This window comes from Sinocyclocheilus rhinocerous, unplaced genomic scaffold, assembly GCF_001515625.1.
Source record: "Sinocyclocheilus rhinocerous isolate Xijiao unplaced genomic scaffold, SAMN03320098_v1.1 scaffold173, whole genome shotgun sequence".
In the NCBI taxonomy this organism is placed as follows: domain Eukaryota; kingdom Metazoa; phylum Chordata; class Actinopteri; order Cypriniformes; family Cyprinidae; genus Sinocyclocheilus; species Sinocyclocheilus rhinocerous.
Genome location: NW_015645056.1, coordinates 455,687 through 473,096, shown reverse-complemented (window position 1 = coordinate 473,096; position 17,410 = coordinate 455,687). Strand labels below are relative to the sequence as shown.

At 35.4% G+C, this 17,410-nt stretch overlaps 1 protein-coding gene across 1 annotated transcript in view; it reads right to left on the bottom strand.

Annotated features, from left to right (window-relative positions):
* adgrl2b.1 (adhesion G protein-coupled receptor L2b, tandem duplicate 1) overlaps positions 1–17,410 on the bottom strand; it is a 110,449-nt gene that overhangs the window by 26,683 nt on the left and 66,356 nt on the right. Inside the window, exons 7-12 of the mRNA XM_016508246.1 lie at positions 16,195–16,443; positions 15,561–15,652; positions 7,358–7,541; positions 3,395–3,517; positions 2,731–2,936; positions 821–997 (exon numbers count right to left, since the gene is read on the bottom strand). Of these exons, the coding sequence (XP_016363732.1) occupies positions 821–997; positions 2,731–2,936; positions 3,395–3,517; positions 7,358–7,541; positions 15,561–15,652; positions 16,195–16,443 (1,031 nt within the window). The remainder of the gene's footprint in view (positions 1–820; positions 998–2,730; positions 2,937–3,394; positions 3,518–7,357; positions 7,542–15,560; positions 15,653–16,194; positions 16,444–17,410) is intronic.

Sequence of the window (17,410 nt, the reverse complement as noted above, 5' to 3'; positions counted from 1 at the left end):
AATTACTGCTTGGTGGCTTGTGATATTTACTTGGCTTGATTTCCATTTGTGAAATCAATGATTTCCATTTCTCTACCTTACTAACAACACAACTTTTACAATCTTGTAAGTACTTCCAATAAATATTTATTTCAGGAGCACAACAAATTGTGCGCATCATAATTATATTGTTTAAAGAAAACTCTTTAGTAGAAAGGGAATCTTTTTTAATATTCCTGATTCAACAGGACAAAACACAGTATCTATGTAATATGTAGGCAGAAAATAAGATTCTGCTGTCGTAATGGTTATATATCTATCCACAGTTGCAGCAATTAGGTAAGTTTGTGGACCAAGACCATATAAACATTTGCACAACAAAACCCATGATTTCCACATTCATTACAGCTTAAATGACAGCTATGCTAGCATATCGTATAATGTTTGGTGCTATCAAACAACTGACATACTGACATAATTGCATTGTTCCCAGAAATCTACAAGTGACCCAAGAGATCCATTCATCAAAGTAGATTAAGAATTATATTAAGAAAGAGCTGCAATATATTAATTTGTTCTCTTGTAGAGATACGTTGCTGTGGCTGTGATGAGCACAAATTATGTCCAATGAATGTATCAGCAGAAGAAAATGACATTCTGGAAACTCAAGAGACTCAATACTCAACAGCATCATAGTTATATGAAAAGCAGAAAGCAGAAAGCAGAAAATTGGCTTTGAAGAGTAGCTGTTGAATTATAGTTACTAACTGAATCATTATGTTGATTTCCTCTATACCGGATGTCCCACCACAGGGCTGGACTGGGACCAGTTGATACTCACCGCATGTGCATCTCGATGAGCCATCAGGATTGCAAAGTTAGTCAGGTGACTGCAGGAGCAAGTGGTGTGAGTCTTGTTTGTCGCGAGGAGTTTGCAGCCTTGTGTTGACCAGTATCCTGTCATGCTCCTCTCAGAATAGTTCCAAAATGAGCAGTTTGGATTGAAGTAGTTCTCAGTCTGATAAACGGAGAAACATGTCATTTTATTTGAACGTGACAGCTGACATCTGCAAGGTTGAGAGATTTAAACCTTTTATACCCAAACATTGTTTTCCTTGATCAACAATCTCTATTAATAAACCATGCTGACTGACAAGTATGTTCTTTGATTTTGTTTAAGCATGTTTTTCAAGGCTCTAATTTTAACTCAGTCCTAAAATCAGAAGGCACTGGACAAGTATGTTCTTTGATTTTGTTTAAGCATGTTTTTCAAGGCTCTAATTTAACTCAATTACTTGGTTATTTAAAATAACACGCCCCATATTTTATGCTACAACAAGATACATCTCAGGTACCAGTAATTCTAATGAAACTAAGAATTTTTAAATCTTTCTTCTCTTTAGATTTTGAAGCAAATAGATTGGCCTTACTGTTACTATTGGCCCTTCACTGTTTTTCAGCACCTGTTTCATATAAATACAGTGCTGTGAAAATGTATTTACCCCCAACATGATAAAAAATAGTATGATATTAAATAGTTGTAGATATTCAAATAAAATACAACATGAATCAAAGGCAATCTGATTAAACACTTTTATTGAAGCATAAAAAGTTGTCTTACACCTATCACCCACGTGAAAAGGTAATTGCCCACTTAAACTTAAATGACTGATGTATTTTAATTACTTTCTTCCTCATCATTTCTGGAATTTATTTTATATTTGGCATAGTGTGTTACTGGGTAAGACCCTTTAAGTAGTGTTAATTTTGTTAATGAAAACTGACAAAAATATTAGTTAACGAAAAGTAATTAATAAACTTAAATGACTGATGTATTTTAATTACTTTCTTCCTCATCATTTCTGGAATTTATTTTATATTTGGCATAGTGTGTTACTGGGTAAGACCCTTTAAGTAGTGTTAATTTTGTTAATGAAAACTATGACAAAAATATTAGTTAACGAAAAGTAATTAAGGGTCCTATTATGCTTTTTCACTTTTTCAACTTTAGTCAGTCTGTAATGTTGCTGTTTGAGCATAAAAAAGATCTGCAAAGTTACAAAGCTGAAAGTCCACTTCAAAAGGAGATATTTTATTTAACAGAAATCACTTTTCAAAAACTACAACGAACGACTCGTTTGGACTACAACGCATATTTTCCGGGATTTGTGATATCACAAATATCGACGAATGGGATGAGACCTGGTTGAGCTGCACTAGAGAAGGCAAAGACACGCTAGTGTTATCACTATGTCGGAGACACGCCAGCTTTCCCAAGGCAGACGAACTTAGAGTGATTACAATCATTTAAATCGGGTTTAAATCGCTCTCAGATTGATTTGATTTTGACGCAATATTTACACTGAAGCTCGCAGGCGGCTATGGTAAGGGGCATGACATTTCCCAACCAGGCGCCAAGTGCTGCCAATCACAACACACACTGGCCCAGCTAACCAATCACAGCACACACTGACCCAGCTAACCAATCACAACACATTTTGTATTTCAGAAGGCGGGCCTTCATTTGATACAGGAACTATTCGAGCCGTTCATGCCAGACTGGGGAGAGGTGTTGCAATAATGTAAAATATGTGAAACATAATGTTTTCCGAACAACCTAGTATGAGAGCCAGTTCTAGTACACCTCCAAAACAAAATCAAGACTTCGTAAAAGAGCATAATAGGACCCCTTTAAAATTGAAATTGCAAAGAAAGAGAAACATGTCTTTCATTAAGCTTTTCAATTCTTACATCCAAATGCGCCAGAGTGAAGATGAGTGGTTCGGACACAAACACTCGGCTGGATTCTTTGTTGATGGAGGCGGAGAGGATGTGGGAGTTGACAGTCAGGGTGTGGTTTCTGACTCCGCCCTCTCCCATCAGCCTCACTGTGGCGTTCTCCGTACTAAGGAAATGCCCCAAGTGCTTATACAGGACAAAAACCAACTTGGCAACACCTTGAGTAAATAAATGATAGGAGAACACCATTAGTACTTACTGGATTTCGATAGAAAAATAAACTGATATTATCTTTAAACAGCCTTAGGGTCATAAAATATCTATATATTTTTCTTATTTTGAACTTTCTCTTTCCGGTTAACAACTGTCAAAGTAGAACAACAGATCGAAGAGAACATTGATGAGCACTTTAGATCTTACAAGCATGTTTTTGCTAGCAACCGGAATAACATCATGTGGAAGAATATTCAATGCTGTCCTTGAGTACTGACATTAGCTACAGCTACAGAAATGCAAGAAAGCATGTAATGGATGTAAAGCTTGCAATGCACTGACTAAGTACTTGTGCAGAGTGATTATGTACTACAGATCAGGAAAACCATTGACTTCATTAACTAAGCATCTGAAGGCCTTGCATTAAAGCATTTGAAATGACTATAACCTTGCTTTTATTTACCGTTTTTACTGTTTAGTTTGACCATGTTTGCTGAGAGCTGAATCGTGGCTCCTCTTTTGCTGGTCTGTGGAAACCTGAAGTCCTGAATTTGGCCGTCGGTGCTCAACACGTACACGTCCAACACTGAATGAAGAAAGAAAAGCAGAAAGATATGGATTCCTATGTGCCATTTGGTGTCTTATTAAACAAAACACGAGACAATGGCAGTTGCATAAATGGCTTCTCACATTCAGGTTCTCAAATTCTTCTGCCAGATGGAAATGAAGGACTGTTTCATTAAGCCAATGCGAGGTAATTTAATTAAAACGAGACATTGTGCACATATAAAGGATGGTTTCAAAGTTTTCTAATGCACCTCGGGCCAACAAACTCTGCATTTGTACCGCATCATATAATTTTCAAATGAGAGGCAGAGAACAAAAAGGTGTATTGTCTAATGTAAGCAGAAAATGTTTTCTCTTTAACAATGAACATTTTTCTCAAGAAAATTAACTTGTGCCTTTAAAAAAGAGAAAAGCTTCTTCATTACCTTATACTAAAATTGGCGCTTTTAACTGAAAGATGAGACTTCCTTTCCTACAGATGCTGCATTGACTGTTATGATTTCTGACATTCATTTCCCTTTTGATGTGAAAGCGATAAAGCTTTACAGACTGCATCCCTATTTGCTTTCAATGTATTTGGGTCAAAATCAGCTAAGGGGTAATAATGGAACAACAGTTTAAAAAGTGATTTTCACTATTATTTACAACAGCATCTACATTTTCATGGGTTTCATGGCCACATTTTTATATGGCTGAGAACAACAAAAAATAGCTACACAAAAGGATTGAGAAGAAAATAAAGGGGGTCAAAAAGCACTGAGCCAAGGTTAAAAGGAAAAAGCCTGCAGTAACCCAGAGGCCTGTACAGTGAAATGACAGATGAGCGCACAAAGCTGTCTTATATGAATGAGATCACATTACTAATAAATTCCACTGGCAGGGGCCTGGGCTGGATCCTCTCAGCATCTGAATGGTTAAAGTCGCCACATGCTGAGACCGGAGCGAAGTCGATTTGGTTTCAGCCCTTTCACAGTGATGAATGCATGCATGAAAAATTGCAGAACTGAACAATATCCACCTATTTACATGCACCCGAGACAACAGCTGTATCTAAATCATAACATTTTTGATTACACTATGGATTCCACTCCTGATGCCTAAAAGCACTTCCTTTACAAATGCTTTTCACTTATGTAGTCATTCTAATTGTCAGTGAATCTAAAATGAAAACTGCCTTCTGTTTTACGAATCGACCGCTCTTGTTATTTAGAATATAATAATAAAAAGTAATCGATTTCAAGTAAACTTGCTCACAATAGTCTCCTCCAGATATACAAGTTCAATCCATTTGCCTACACCCAACATATTTCACAAATTGCACATGCAAATTTAAACTTTTTAAAACCAAACTGCGCATCCTAAATCCACACTACCTGCATGTCATCAATTTGTACAAGACTTGATTTTAAAATAGCATTTCACTCAACTTAAGTCAGAGTCTCCTATTAAAAGGAAAGATAGAAAAACTAAATTGGTGGCCTTTTCGGTGGATTTTTTTTATAGGTTGTGAACTGTATAAAGCCTGGCTAGCAAACTCAAGAAGGGCAGATTGCTACATTCAGCCTGAAATCAACCTGACAAATGCAACCTGAGATTTGACTCGTTCGCTGTAAACTCTTGTACAGCCGTCAACGGCTCAGATTCCTGCATTATTCACTGCCTGGGAGATTCTCATATCTGTGGCTGTAAATAGCAATCAGCACAATGATTTCTCGAGCCCAGATCGAATCTGCCGGGAAAGGTTCTCTAAATTAAGCAGTGTAGGATCGCTTTGTCTTTTCTTCTCTTTCCACGCGAAAGCTGATATCTGCAGAGATGGACGTGTGTGGCAGCAAAAGCAGTGTTGGTTACTCTCATTTAAAGCACTGTTATCAGTCAAACTGCCCACAAACACACATTCATTGAGACCTTGCTTAGTTATGATAACACGTCTGATGAACAGTATATTCAATAAACCCACTATAACCTTCATCATCTAGGCATGCACAAAATTATAAGAGACAAAATGCCTTTTTATGAGGCAAGAACATCTATTGATTGAATAACATACAGTTGGCAGAGGTCTCCAGATGTAGATGGGCACAGAAAGTCAGAAGAAAAAAAAAATCCTGTGCCGTTTAAATTCATACATAATTATACTCAAAAGCTCAGCGGTGAAGAAGGTACGTGAAACAGTAACTGGAGCGAATCTGCTAATGCAAGACCTGCTGAAGTTCTTCTGCTGCTTCAGTGTGTTGGATTTGCATACTGTCTTATATGCGAGTTGCCTGATTAATTAATAATTGATCTGCTCTCTATACTATTTCGTTACCGCTGAGGATCTGCAGCTGAATATTTCAAATACTTAACTCTTCCAGCCGCACTGCAGCAATGTGCAAAAGACTACATCCATTTGCCAAATGTCCTACTTTTACCACAATGTCAAAGCAGCACGACTGTCAACAAGGCTGAAAAAAAATCATTTTTTCACTTAAATATTTCCAAATCTCCAAAGGCATTATTTCAGTTATAGGAAGAGATCAGTGGACATCAGATTTTTCAATCAACGGCCCACAAGTGGGTGCAATAATAAATATAAACCCAACAGCACAGTGTCAATGTGTATTTATTATTACAAAGAAAAAATGCATTTCTTCACCTAAACTCTCAGGGCAGTTCCAGTGATAATTTCACAAAGCTGTTAGATTGTCTTTATTGAAAATCTCTTATAAGTTTAGTCAGTACTCAACATGTAATTTTTAACTCTTGTTTTTATGGAAAAAGCGCAATGACAACATGTTTTACACATTCTAATTAATGCACACATTTGTTGACTATGATGCTTTTTTTTCTTTAGATTTTTCTTCAAAATAGATATCTTTTTTTCTCATGTATGTTTTAGTTAAAATCAGTGAGAATCAGTGCTTGCTATAAATGTAAAATATGTAAGATAAAGAAGCTAAACCTAACTGGACAAAGCATGGCTTTTATACCACAAACGTTTATATCACATTCCATCACTTGCTCAGCAATGCATCCTCTGCAGTGAATGGGTGCCGTCAGAATGAGAGTCCAAACAGCTGATAAAAACATCACAGTAATCCACAACACTCCAGTCCATCAGTTAACATCTGGAGAAGACAAAAGCTGTGTGTTTGTCAAAAACAAATCCATCAAGGCGTTTTAACTTCAAACCGTTGCTTCTGGCTAAAATACGACTCCATAATCCATAATAACGCTTCCTCCAGTAATAAAGTCCATCTCCTGTTGTCTCTCACATCAGAGCTGTTTTGGCTTGTAAACGGTGCTTGATCTGTGCAGATTTCTCTCCTGATTCAGACCAGGCGACTTTTTCACTGGAGGAAGCAATGTTATGGATAGAGAGTTAAACATGTATAATGATGGATTTCTTTCTTACAAACACACGCAGCTTTTGTCTTCTCCAGATGTTAACTGATGGACTGGAGTGGTGTGGATTACTTGTGGATTATTGTGATGTTTTTATCAGCTGTTTGGACTCTCATTCTGATGGCACCCATTCACTGCAGAGCATCCATTGCTGAGACACTGATGCAATGCTCTGATGAAGAAACAAACTCATCTACATCTTGGATGGCCCGAGGATGAGTAAATGATCAGCAAACTTTCATTTTTGGGTGAACTAGTCCATTATTCCGGCATTGGTTTGAATTTGTGTGAACTGACCTTTCTACCTCTTCCGAGCATTCTTGCCAGTTCGGTTTCTTTCTGCTTTGGTTTTCATACACACACATTACTCCTGGAAAACTCCATCAGTCATAAGCGGCAGCTCAGACACGTGGCTCGAATCGAACCTTCATCATTTACATCAAAAGTTGCCGGCTAAGATGAAAGCACTTACTGATGTTCTCGGCAGGCACTCTGACGACTGCGGGCTCGATCAGGTTGTCTGCAAGGACAAAGGCTCCTTCCTCCAGGGTATCGAGTAACATAGTGGCGGCATGTGTTTGCTCTGTGGAATTCATGTCCTCCCAGGATTTAAGGGCTTCTGGCCTCAGGAGGTTGTCAACCGTGTCCACAATGGCCTGTAACCATGGAAACAAGAGAAATGACAAGCGGTTGATATTTTTCCTTTGCTTTCCCTGGAAAAGAAAGAGGATCCAGCACATGGAATACACTGGAGAGAAGAAAACCAAATGAGACCTGTGACACGAGACAACTATAATGGGAAATGAAGCACTGTACAACTAGTGTAATTCCTGCAAAAATACGTGTTGGGTGTGTTTCTGCCACCTTTCATCAGAGATCATCAGGATTGCAAACACACTTTTGTGGTTGTTATTAGAGTTGGGGTACTCTGACTCGAGTACAATTTTTTAGAGGACTCAAAAATGTCACTGACTCGATGCATTATCACGAAAGTGATATTCAGTTTCCGCATGTGTTTTTAAGTCTTGTCCAGTACTTGAAAAGCTGATGGGTTTCTGTGCTCACACAGAGAAAGCGCCTGTCAGTCAGCGTGCAAATGCTGAATTAAATTCCATTTTGCATGTTATTGCTACACACTTACACGAAAAGTTGTCAAAATGCCCATCTTGGAGACTATTCATATAAATGCAGTCAGTTTTTTTCTTAAGTGAACCTGAACTGTTGAGAGAAATACAGCTGTGTCAAAACATTTTATCTGTGCATCAGGTCTTAAAGTGACAGCAGCGTAAACCTGCTGCCGCTGACTGTGTCATAAATGTTAATCAAACAACAAAAGAAAAGGAGAAAATCACTCATTGCTCTTGACTAAATCAGTTTAGTAACTTAAATAAGAATGATTTATATTTAATGCATACAGTAAAGACTGTGCAGTGTTTTATTTTTACGTTTAATTCATTAAATGTCTGCAGCAGGCTAATTCTGTAGTAGCCTGTATAGACCTAGCTGAAAAACTATTTCATGTATGTATTTTTGATGAATATATTTATTTATCCTTTTGCTTGTAATTAATAATTAGACTGTTTACTTGCCTTCAGTAAGCTTGAGAATGTTTTACTTTCATTAGTTTAGTATTAGTTTTTGCTGTTGTTTTGAAATTATTATTATTTTTAATCATTGTGGCAGCTTCTAGCTTCAAAGAAGTGCTGTCAAACGATTAATCGCGATTAATCGCATCCAAAATTAAAGTTTTTGTTTACATAATATATTTATGTGTGCTGTGTATATTTATTACGTATATATAAATACACATACATACAGTATATATTTTGAAAATATTTATGTATATACATTTATATATTTATATTCTTATATTTTATATTATATATACATATATTTAATATATAAACAACATAGTTTTCTTTAATATATACATGCATGTGTTTGTATTTATATATACATAATAAATATAGACAGTGTAATACACACATATATTATGTAAACAAAAAACTTTTATTTTGGATACGATTAATCACGATTAATCACTTGACAGCACTACTTCATAGAAAAAATAATTTAAAATAACTCTTTGCAGCAATAGTTTTTATGGGTCCAAAAACACTTTAAGTGTGCATTATTTTCTAATAGTTCAACGGGCCGTCGTCAATTATTCCTTACATAATGAAATTTACTATCTATAAATGCATTCAAAAATAAAACAGGTGTGAGTTGGCTGTGAGTTATGGAAAGCACATGTAGGGCTTTTATACACAGTTTTATACACACGTTTATCCCTCACAGCCTCATTTTGATGCAAGAAAAAATTCTAAATGCTGTCTACCCTGACTCATATAAAACCAAAAACACAATCAGAGATACGAGGTGCATTTTCTGCTCTTCAGGTCCACCAAGCTACCCCAGTCACAATCCCCCAACCCCACCCTTGCATTTATACATTTACTGTAACAATGAATAAAGTCAAGTCCCGTTCTATAACATTTCACATTTAAAAAATCTGAATTAAGTCACAATACATAAATAGAGTCAGCCATAACTTCTGTTACATGACTTTAAGTTTGCTGAGCAGGACACTAATTACGAGATGATGTAAAAGCAAAAATCTAAATGGCAAGATGCAATAGAGGTTTGCGTTTGTTACATTTAAACTGACATTGCCTTTTTCTAGTTGTAAAGGTTAAAACAAGGTTAAGATACTGACAAACAGTAGAGTTTCACTGGACTCAGACTCGAACCCAACACTAGTTCTTATCCAGTTCCGTTACCAATTATTCATCATTTCTAAACAGTGTCTGTAGTTCTCCAAAGATCAAGTTTCTCTGCTTACAAAAAAATTGCCTTCACTACTGGACATAACTGCAATCTGCACAATCTACTTGATTGTCATATTAAATTTGCTGGGGATCAATATTGTATGCGTTACTATCTGTAACAGGATCTAATGGCCGTGCTGTCACAAACAAATAAAAACATAAAAATCTTTCTGTAAAGTAAAAAGCAATATCGGACTGGAAGTAGCTTGCAGATTATAAAAACTCCAGAAAACGGGATGTTCTCATTGATATCCATATCATTTGCATTGGCTTTAACCAGTATACAATTCAATTAACCAATCCCAATGTGACTGAGGTGCTTTTGGGTGTAAAGGAGGATTTTAACCTTGTAAAGTCTGACATGTGAAGTAACAGTCAGAAATGTTTTTCTTTTTTAAAAAGCATACAGTATACAGTATTGTTTTATACTTTGTGTCATATTTGATGCATCAGGCTTTTATGGCTAATATAGTCTGATATAGTGAGAATATGCAAGAAAAACAGCTCAGTTTTGTTCAGAGGCTCAAATTGAGCAAATATATGCAATTTGGTGCAGATCAAAAAGTGAAGAAATTCTGATGCTTGAAATGTAAATGAATGAGATCTTTATAACAGTATAGCAGATACTAACATAAAATGATATAAATATCAGCCGTCACTCTATTTCTCCAATAATATGTCTTAGTAAAATGATATTTAAATACTTAGTTTTAAGATTAAAACATATACCCCCAGTTCATAGACAATACTTAAGCCTAGTCCTAGACTAAAAGGCACGTCTGGGCTATTTCAAATGAAAGAAACTTGCACTTAATGATCTTAAAATATGTCAGATTCATTGTTTTGTCTCAAGATGCACACCAGTAATGTTTTTATCTATGGCACATTTATAAAAGCTACTTAAATGTCCTAATTAAACTATGGCCAAATCCTGGCTTAACCTAAGCCCTGCCTGTGAAACCAAGCCATAATGCAACGAAATGATGATTGAGAGATGAACAAAAAATAAATGTTCCTCAAAAGCCTGATTATCAAATTTGAGACTTAATGAAGTAAAGCGAAGCAGCTTCACTCCAGTAGGTGTTCATCTTGAAATATTATCAATATAAGAGTTATTCTTACATTTACTTTATAAAAGACACAGCAAAAAGACACGTAAAGCATGAGCTGGACGTTTTATATTCTTATATATTCTTATATACGCTGTAACATTTAGTTCAAAGCATTAATTCGTGTAAGAATGAGTTTTATTATTTATACGAAAAATAATTCTGTCCATACATCATAAATGTGGCCCATTTTTCAATTTTTCTCAAGTTTTTGTTTGCATAGCATCGCAAAGAATTTTTTTTTTTTTAAATGTATGTTTAATACTTTTCTTGGAAATAAATTCAACTTTAAATATTTTAAATAATTTAATATTTATGTTTAAATGTAATTTTAAACGAAAAAGAAGATAATAAAACCCATGATTACTCCAGTCAGATTCCCCTGCAATTACGCGACAGTAAGTCAAAAGCATCTGCTTTGTAAAAAATGATTATTTGTCCATAAAACAAACATTAAACAAGAACATACAATTTGAGTCTTTCCCCTTCAAAATTTCATTGGGTTTATGCAGGTGTTTAGACCTTTTTTAGACCAATTAAAGAACGTTTAAGGAATAAACTGAAGAGAACACGATACATTCATGTTCTCAAAATGTAAATGTTTTGTATTAGTGACACTTCAAAGTTTGAAAGTACAAGTGACGTTCATTCTTAGTAATTTTGTCCTGTTTTCCAGTTCAAATGTCAAATTTTTTTTTAAATCTGAGTTTATGATTAAAACAAGAACAAATATCTGCCAGTGGGCTCTGAAAAATAACCTTAATTCAAAGGGAAGTTTTCATTCCCAATTGACAGATATTTGTTCTTATTTTAAACATAAACTCACTTAATTGTTTTTCAGTTTTTCAAGAATTTAGATTTGCATTTCAGGTGTTACATCTGCATTAAAGGTGTTTAGGTAATTATACAATTTTTTGCAATGCACGCAACATTTAAAGCAATGATTTTATGAATTTAAGACTTTTTGCTCAAATTTTTTTTGACCTTTTTAAGGCGTTTAATTGTGGAAGTGTGAATTAAGATGCACAAAAAAAAAACTATTTCCAGTTTAATTCAATGTCGCCGTGTCTTTGTAACTATTTATGGAATTTACTAGCAATTTCTGTGCAAAATGCTTTCAAAGTAAACTTTTTTTTTCAGTGTGTCCTGGAAAACTGTACGGTGGGTGAAATAACTGACAGCGAATGTTCTTTAATAGCCTTGTCAGATCCCAAACCCAAAACCTAAATCAAAACTCATCACATGGACCACACCTAAACACAGTCTTGAGTGACAGATGAAGCAAAGCTCAATTTGTAACTAAAAAGTTGACCAAATTTGACTGAAGATACCGCTGACTCATCAATAAAATGTTCTTATACCAGCAAATCATAGTCCACGACTGTGACAAAAACTAAAGCCTATTGGTTGTTTCAGTATGACCCACTTCAACTTTTTCAAAAAGAAATATACATCAGCACATGAAAGAAAAAAACAATAAAGTGACATTATTCTTTCACAGGTGCAGCTTTGAGTAACTGACTGAAATATGTATTAAAAGAATGAAAACACAACAGCAGAGATATGCATAAAAGATTACAAAGAAATGCAACGAAACCGCAGCGAAACGGCTCAGACTGAAGCAGGTGAGGAAGAGAGCGCAAATCCACTTTGATCACAAGATCAGCTGACAGACCCCAGCGATCACGACTGCAGGATGTCAATTACTCAGACAAAGAACAACAGCAGACAGAAAGATGAGCAGAAACCAGCCAGAAATACAATGACTCCCAATCAACAGGAAAGCAGAGTGTTCAGCTAAAGAAATAGTTCACCCAAGAATCTAAATTGGCTGAAAATGTGCTCACCCTCAGGTCATCCAAGACGTAGATGAGTTTGTCTCTTCATCAGATTTGTAGAAATGTAGCAATGCATCCTCTGCAGTGAATGGGTGCCGTCAGAATGAGAGTCCAAACAGCTGATAAAAACATCACAATAATCCACAAGTAATCCACAGCACTCCAGTCCATCAGTTAACATCTGGAGAAGACAAAAGCTGCGTGTTTGTCAGAAACAAATCCATCAAGACGTTTTAACTTCAAACCGTTGCTTCTGGCTAAAATACGACTCCATAATCCATAATAACGCTTCCTCCAGTGATAAAGTCCATCTCCTGTTGGCTCTCACATCAAAATCCACACATATATTTGTTTAGAGCTGTTTTGGCTTGTAAACCGTGCTTGATCTGTACAGATTTCTCTCCTGATTCAGACCAGGCGACTTTTTCACTGGAGAAAGCGTTATTATGGATTACGGAGTCGTATTTTAGCCAAAAGCTATGGTTTAAAGTTAAAAATGCTTTAATGATGGATTTGTTTCTTACAAACACACAGCTTTTGTCTTCTCCAGATGTTAACTGATGGACTGGAGTGGTGTGGATTACTTGTGGATTATTGTGATGTTTTTATCAGCTGTTTGGACTCTCGACATTCTGACGGCACCCATTCACTGCAGAGGATGCAATGCTACATTTCTCCAAATCTGACGAAGAAACAAACTCATCTACATCTCGGATGGCCTGAAGGTGAGCACGTTTTCAGCAAACTTTCACTTTTGGGTGAACTACTGCTTTAAGACAGACAAGCGGTAAGGGGGAGGTGAACAGAAAAGAAGAGGACAGTAAAAAAAGAAAGACACCGAGGCAGAACTGCCCTAAAAGAGAGTCGCGTATCAGCAGAAAGACAGACTCAGCACGACAACAGACAGATGGACTTCCAGCCAGACAAACAAGCTGCATGCAGCAGAGCAGGTGAAGGGGATTCTGGGATTGTGTCCATATATACCTTCATATAGGCCCTGCAAGTCCTCTCTCTTTTTTGACGCTTTTTTTTTTTTTTTTTGGTTTCAAACACAAAAACGGAAGATTAGGAACAACACACACAGAGAGAGAGAGAGAGAAGAAAAGAGAAAGAGAACAAATAAGAGCCTATGTGTCAGTCATATCATGTATGTGTGTTGCTTCAACTACGGGCACTTTTATTTTCCAGTGACTGACTTTTATGTTTGTGTTTTCTTCCTTGTATGGCACATTAAATCTGTTTTTGTTTTTCATTTAAAAATGTAAATTTTGAATTGTATGCTTAAGATAAAATATAATATGTTCATATATAATATAATATAACCATCTGAACAGAACATTTTTTTGTATGCAATTTCTGTAAAGCTGCAATTGTAAACAAAGGGTGTCAAAATATGACTTACTGTTAGAATACATAGAATGCAGATTATGAAACTGACCTTTACAGAGAGAAATACATTTCCATTTATCGTTCTCTTGTCATTGTTAGTAGACAACTTACATAACCTATTACTGAGCTTGAAAAGTGTGTTCTTCATTTCTGAAAGTCCTCAGGGCAAAAAGTGCATATAGCTGAAGAAATATCAGTATATATTCAAAGCTGAGGTCATATATAGTATAAAAGGACACTGTAGAGCACGTCCATTAACCCCATTTCAATTAAACATGTCTTTGAATGTGCATCTCTCTTCTATAAGGCACTGGCTGAGGAGGGAAATATGGAGATGGACACGTTAGAGCATGCTTTCAAATGAAGCCAGAAAATCCATTAAACTCAACGGCAGCTGCCAGAAGAAGAAGAAAGAAGAAGATTTTGAGAACAAAGTTTCATATTTATAGTGATCGTGGAATAATTTCATTTTCATAATAGGCCTTTTACTAGAATTTAAAGTTATAACATTACCAGATTAAAGCAGTAATAAAATGACAAGAATACCACCATAGCAATAAAGTTCAAGTATAATTTTGTGTTTTTAAAGTCGTAATATTATAAGATTACAATAAGGAAAGTAACATATAAGAAATGTTAAGCTTTATTTTTAACACTACACATTTTACTACATTTGAAACTACACATTTCACTACATATTCCATACATATATATTTATTTATTTTTTCCTGTTATTTTTGTGGCGCTTTGGGCCAAGCTGTTTTTGTAGGCCTGAATGATGCAATGATGCTGAATTTCACTGTTACCTCTGTTTAAAATCTGCTCCCCACAATTTCCAGATGAGGAAAAACGTTTTTGCTCAAAGGTTGCTCTTTTATACATAAAGTAACAGGTTTTCTGACATCCAGTAATAGTACAGAACTATACAAGAAGTGTGGATAGTACATAATTCAGATAATTTGATCTTGGCAAAATGTGTAATGTGTAGAGAGCCTGATATTTGCCTGATATTTGATTGAAGGCTTTGGTATCTTGAAAAATCTATATTCTATATACACACTTAATATAAATCAATATACAAAACTATATTCTACCATGCAGAGAATTACTAAACTTAACTAAAATAAAATAAAATAAAATAAAATAAAATAAAATAAAATAAAATAAAATAAAATAAAATAAAATAAAATAAAACAAAACAAAACAAAACAAAACAAAATTATAAATTGCAATATAAGCCTTGGTGGCAATGCTCTAAAGGCTTGATTTAAAATAAGAAACTAACAACAGGGACTGATATTCTCTCACTAATCAACTTTGTTAAAGTTTTAAAGCATAAATGAACTTTTGCTGGTCGCTGAATTTGCCATGATAAAAACCTCTCCTGAAGAGATTGTCAAACCAGAACTGTTGACGTTTTTAGGACTTTTTAGGATTCAGACTTTATCAAATCAAACGAAACAACATTGATAAATCACAGTCGCTGTAGCCGGACATGCAGTGCACTGTACCTTGTTGAAGCTCCGTCCGGCCGTGTCTTTATCGTTGGGTTTGAGCTCCTGCAGCTGAGCGTCCACATATGTATAGTTGAAATGCATTATTGCTGAATAAAAGTATGAACTTATTTTTGCTCCAACTCTTGAATATCGGTAGTGTATCTACACTTTCTATAAAAATATGAAGCAACGCATCTGTTTTCAACACTGATAATAATCAGATATGTTTCTTGAGCAGCAAATCAGCATATTAAATATATACAACATTATTTGCATACATACAGTACACTCATGCAATATACACTATAGAGTAAAGATTTATAAATCTCAATTTCAAAAAATTAAAAAAATTGACCCTTATGACTGGTTTTGTGGTCCAGGGTCACATATCTGTCGGAGTTTGTAATAAAATATTTACGCTATGAAAACATTTTCTATTACAAACAGCAGTGCATAACATTTGCATATTAACTCGGCTACGGAATGCGAATCTTGCAGATCATTTGGACGTCTCCATATGGATGCCATTCAAATAAGAAACGCCACACGCCGGATACCAGCACACGTGTCACTTCTGCACTAATGACAGCCAGATTCCTGACGCTGATTGCAGAAGTAATTCAAAAGCCTGTTTCCAGTGCGGACGCACCTCGAGTTCCTTTAGGACACGGCCGCTCCACCGTCGCTCCTCGGTGCGTCTGCGGCCAGGAGATTCCTCTCCTCTCCGTCCCGTCGCAGAAGCGTCTGCTGGAGGGGGGCGGGCTGACGGCGCTGGGGTCCGGCGTGACGGTGATGTTGAGCGCAGGTCTCTGGGTGATGCTGATAGCTGTGGTCCTGATTGGAGGTGTGGATCTTCTAGGCTGCACCGTTGATGTAACGTCATCAGAGACAGTTGGTACTGTGGAAACAGGAGAGAGATCATTTAAACAGGCTTTTTTTTTATGGATGGGCGCTTTGTATTTAACTTCTTTTGGACTGATGCATGCAACACCCGCTGAGTGGCATTAAACAGCTTGAAAGATCAAAGACCATTTTTAATATAACTCCGACTGGATTCGTCTGAAAGAAGAAAGTCATATACACCTACGATTAATCGCATCCAAAATAAAAGTTTTTGTTTACATTATATATGTATGTGTGCTGTGTATATTTATTATGTATATATAAATACACAAACATACAGTATATATTTTGAAAATATTTACGTTTATACATTTATATATTCATATTCTTATATGTTATATTATATATAAACATATTTAATATATAAACAACATATTTTTCTTAAATATATACTGTATGTTTGTGTATTTATATATACATAATAAATATAAACAGTACACACACATATATTAGGTAAACAAAAACTTTTATTTTGGATGCGATTAATCGCGATTAATCGTTTGACAGCACTAATTTTAATTTAAATTAAAACATTAAAAATTGTTCTGTTAAGTGAAATGAGCTGAAATAAAATATAAATATTAAATGGAAAAACTTTCATCCAATTAGAAATGTTTAAACAAACTGAAATTAAAATTAAAACTGAAAATATAAAATGCTTACTTCAAATATCAATAGATAATAAGTATATAAACATTGCTGCTACATGTTAGGCTAGTACATGTTTTGGGAAATAAAAATGCTTTAATTTATTATTAAGTTTAATTATTTTATTTACTCTCTTATTTACTTATTAATTTATTCCAAAATATTGTCAAAATGCATAATATTGTGAAGTGAGCGAATCATTTCACCCCTAATGTTCTCCATGTGTAGGCTTCGGTCTCCTTCACAACCCAAAGACATGCAGGTGAAATGGAGATGATAAATTACCCGTAGACGTACATGTGTGTGTGTGTGTG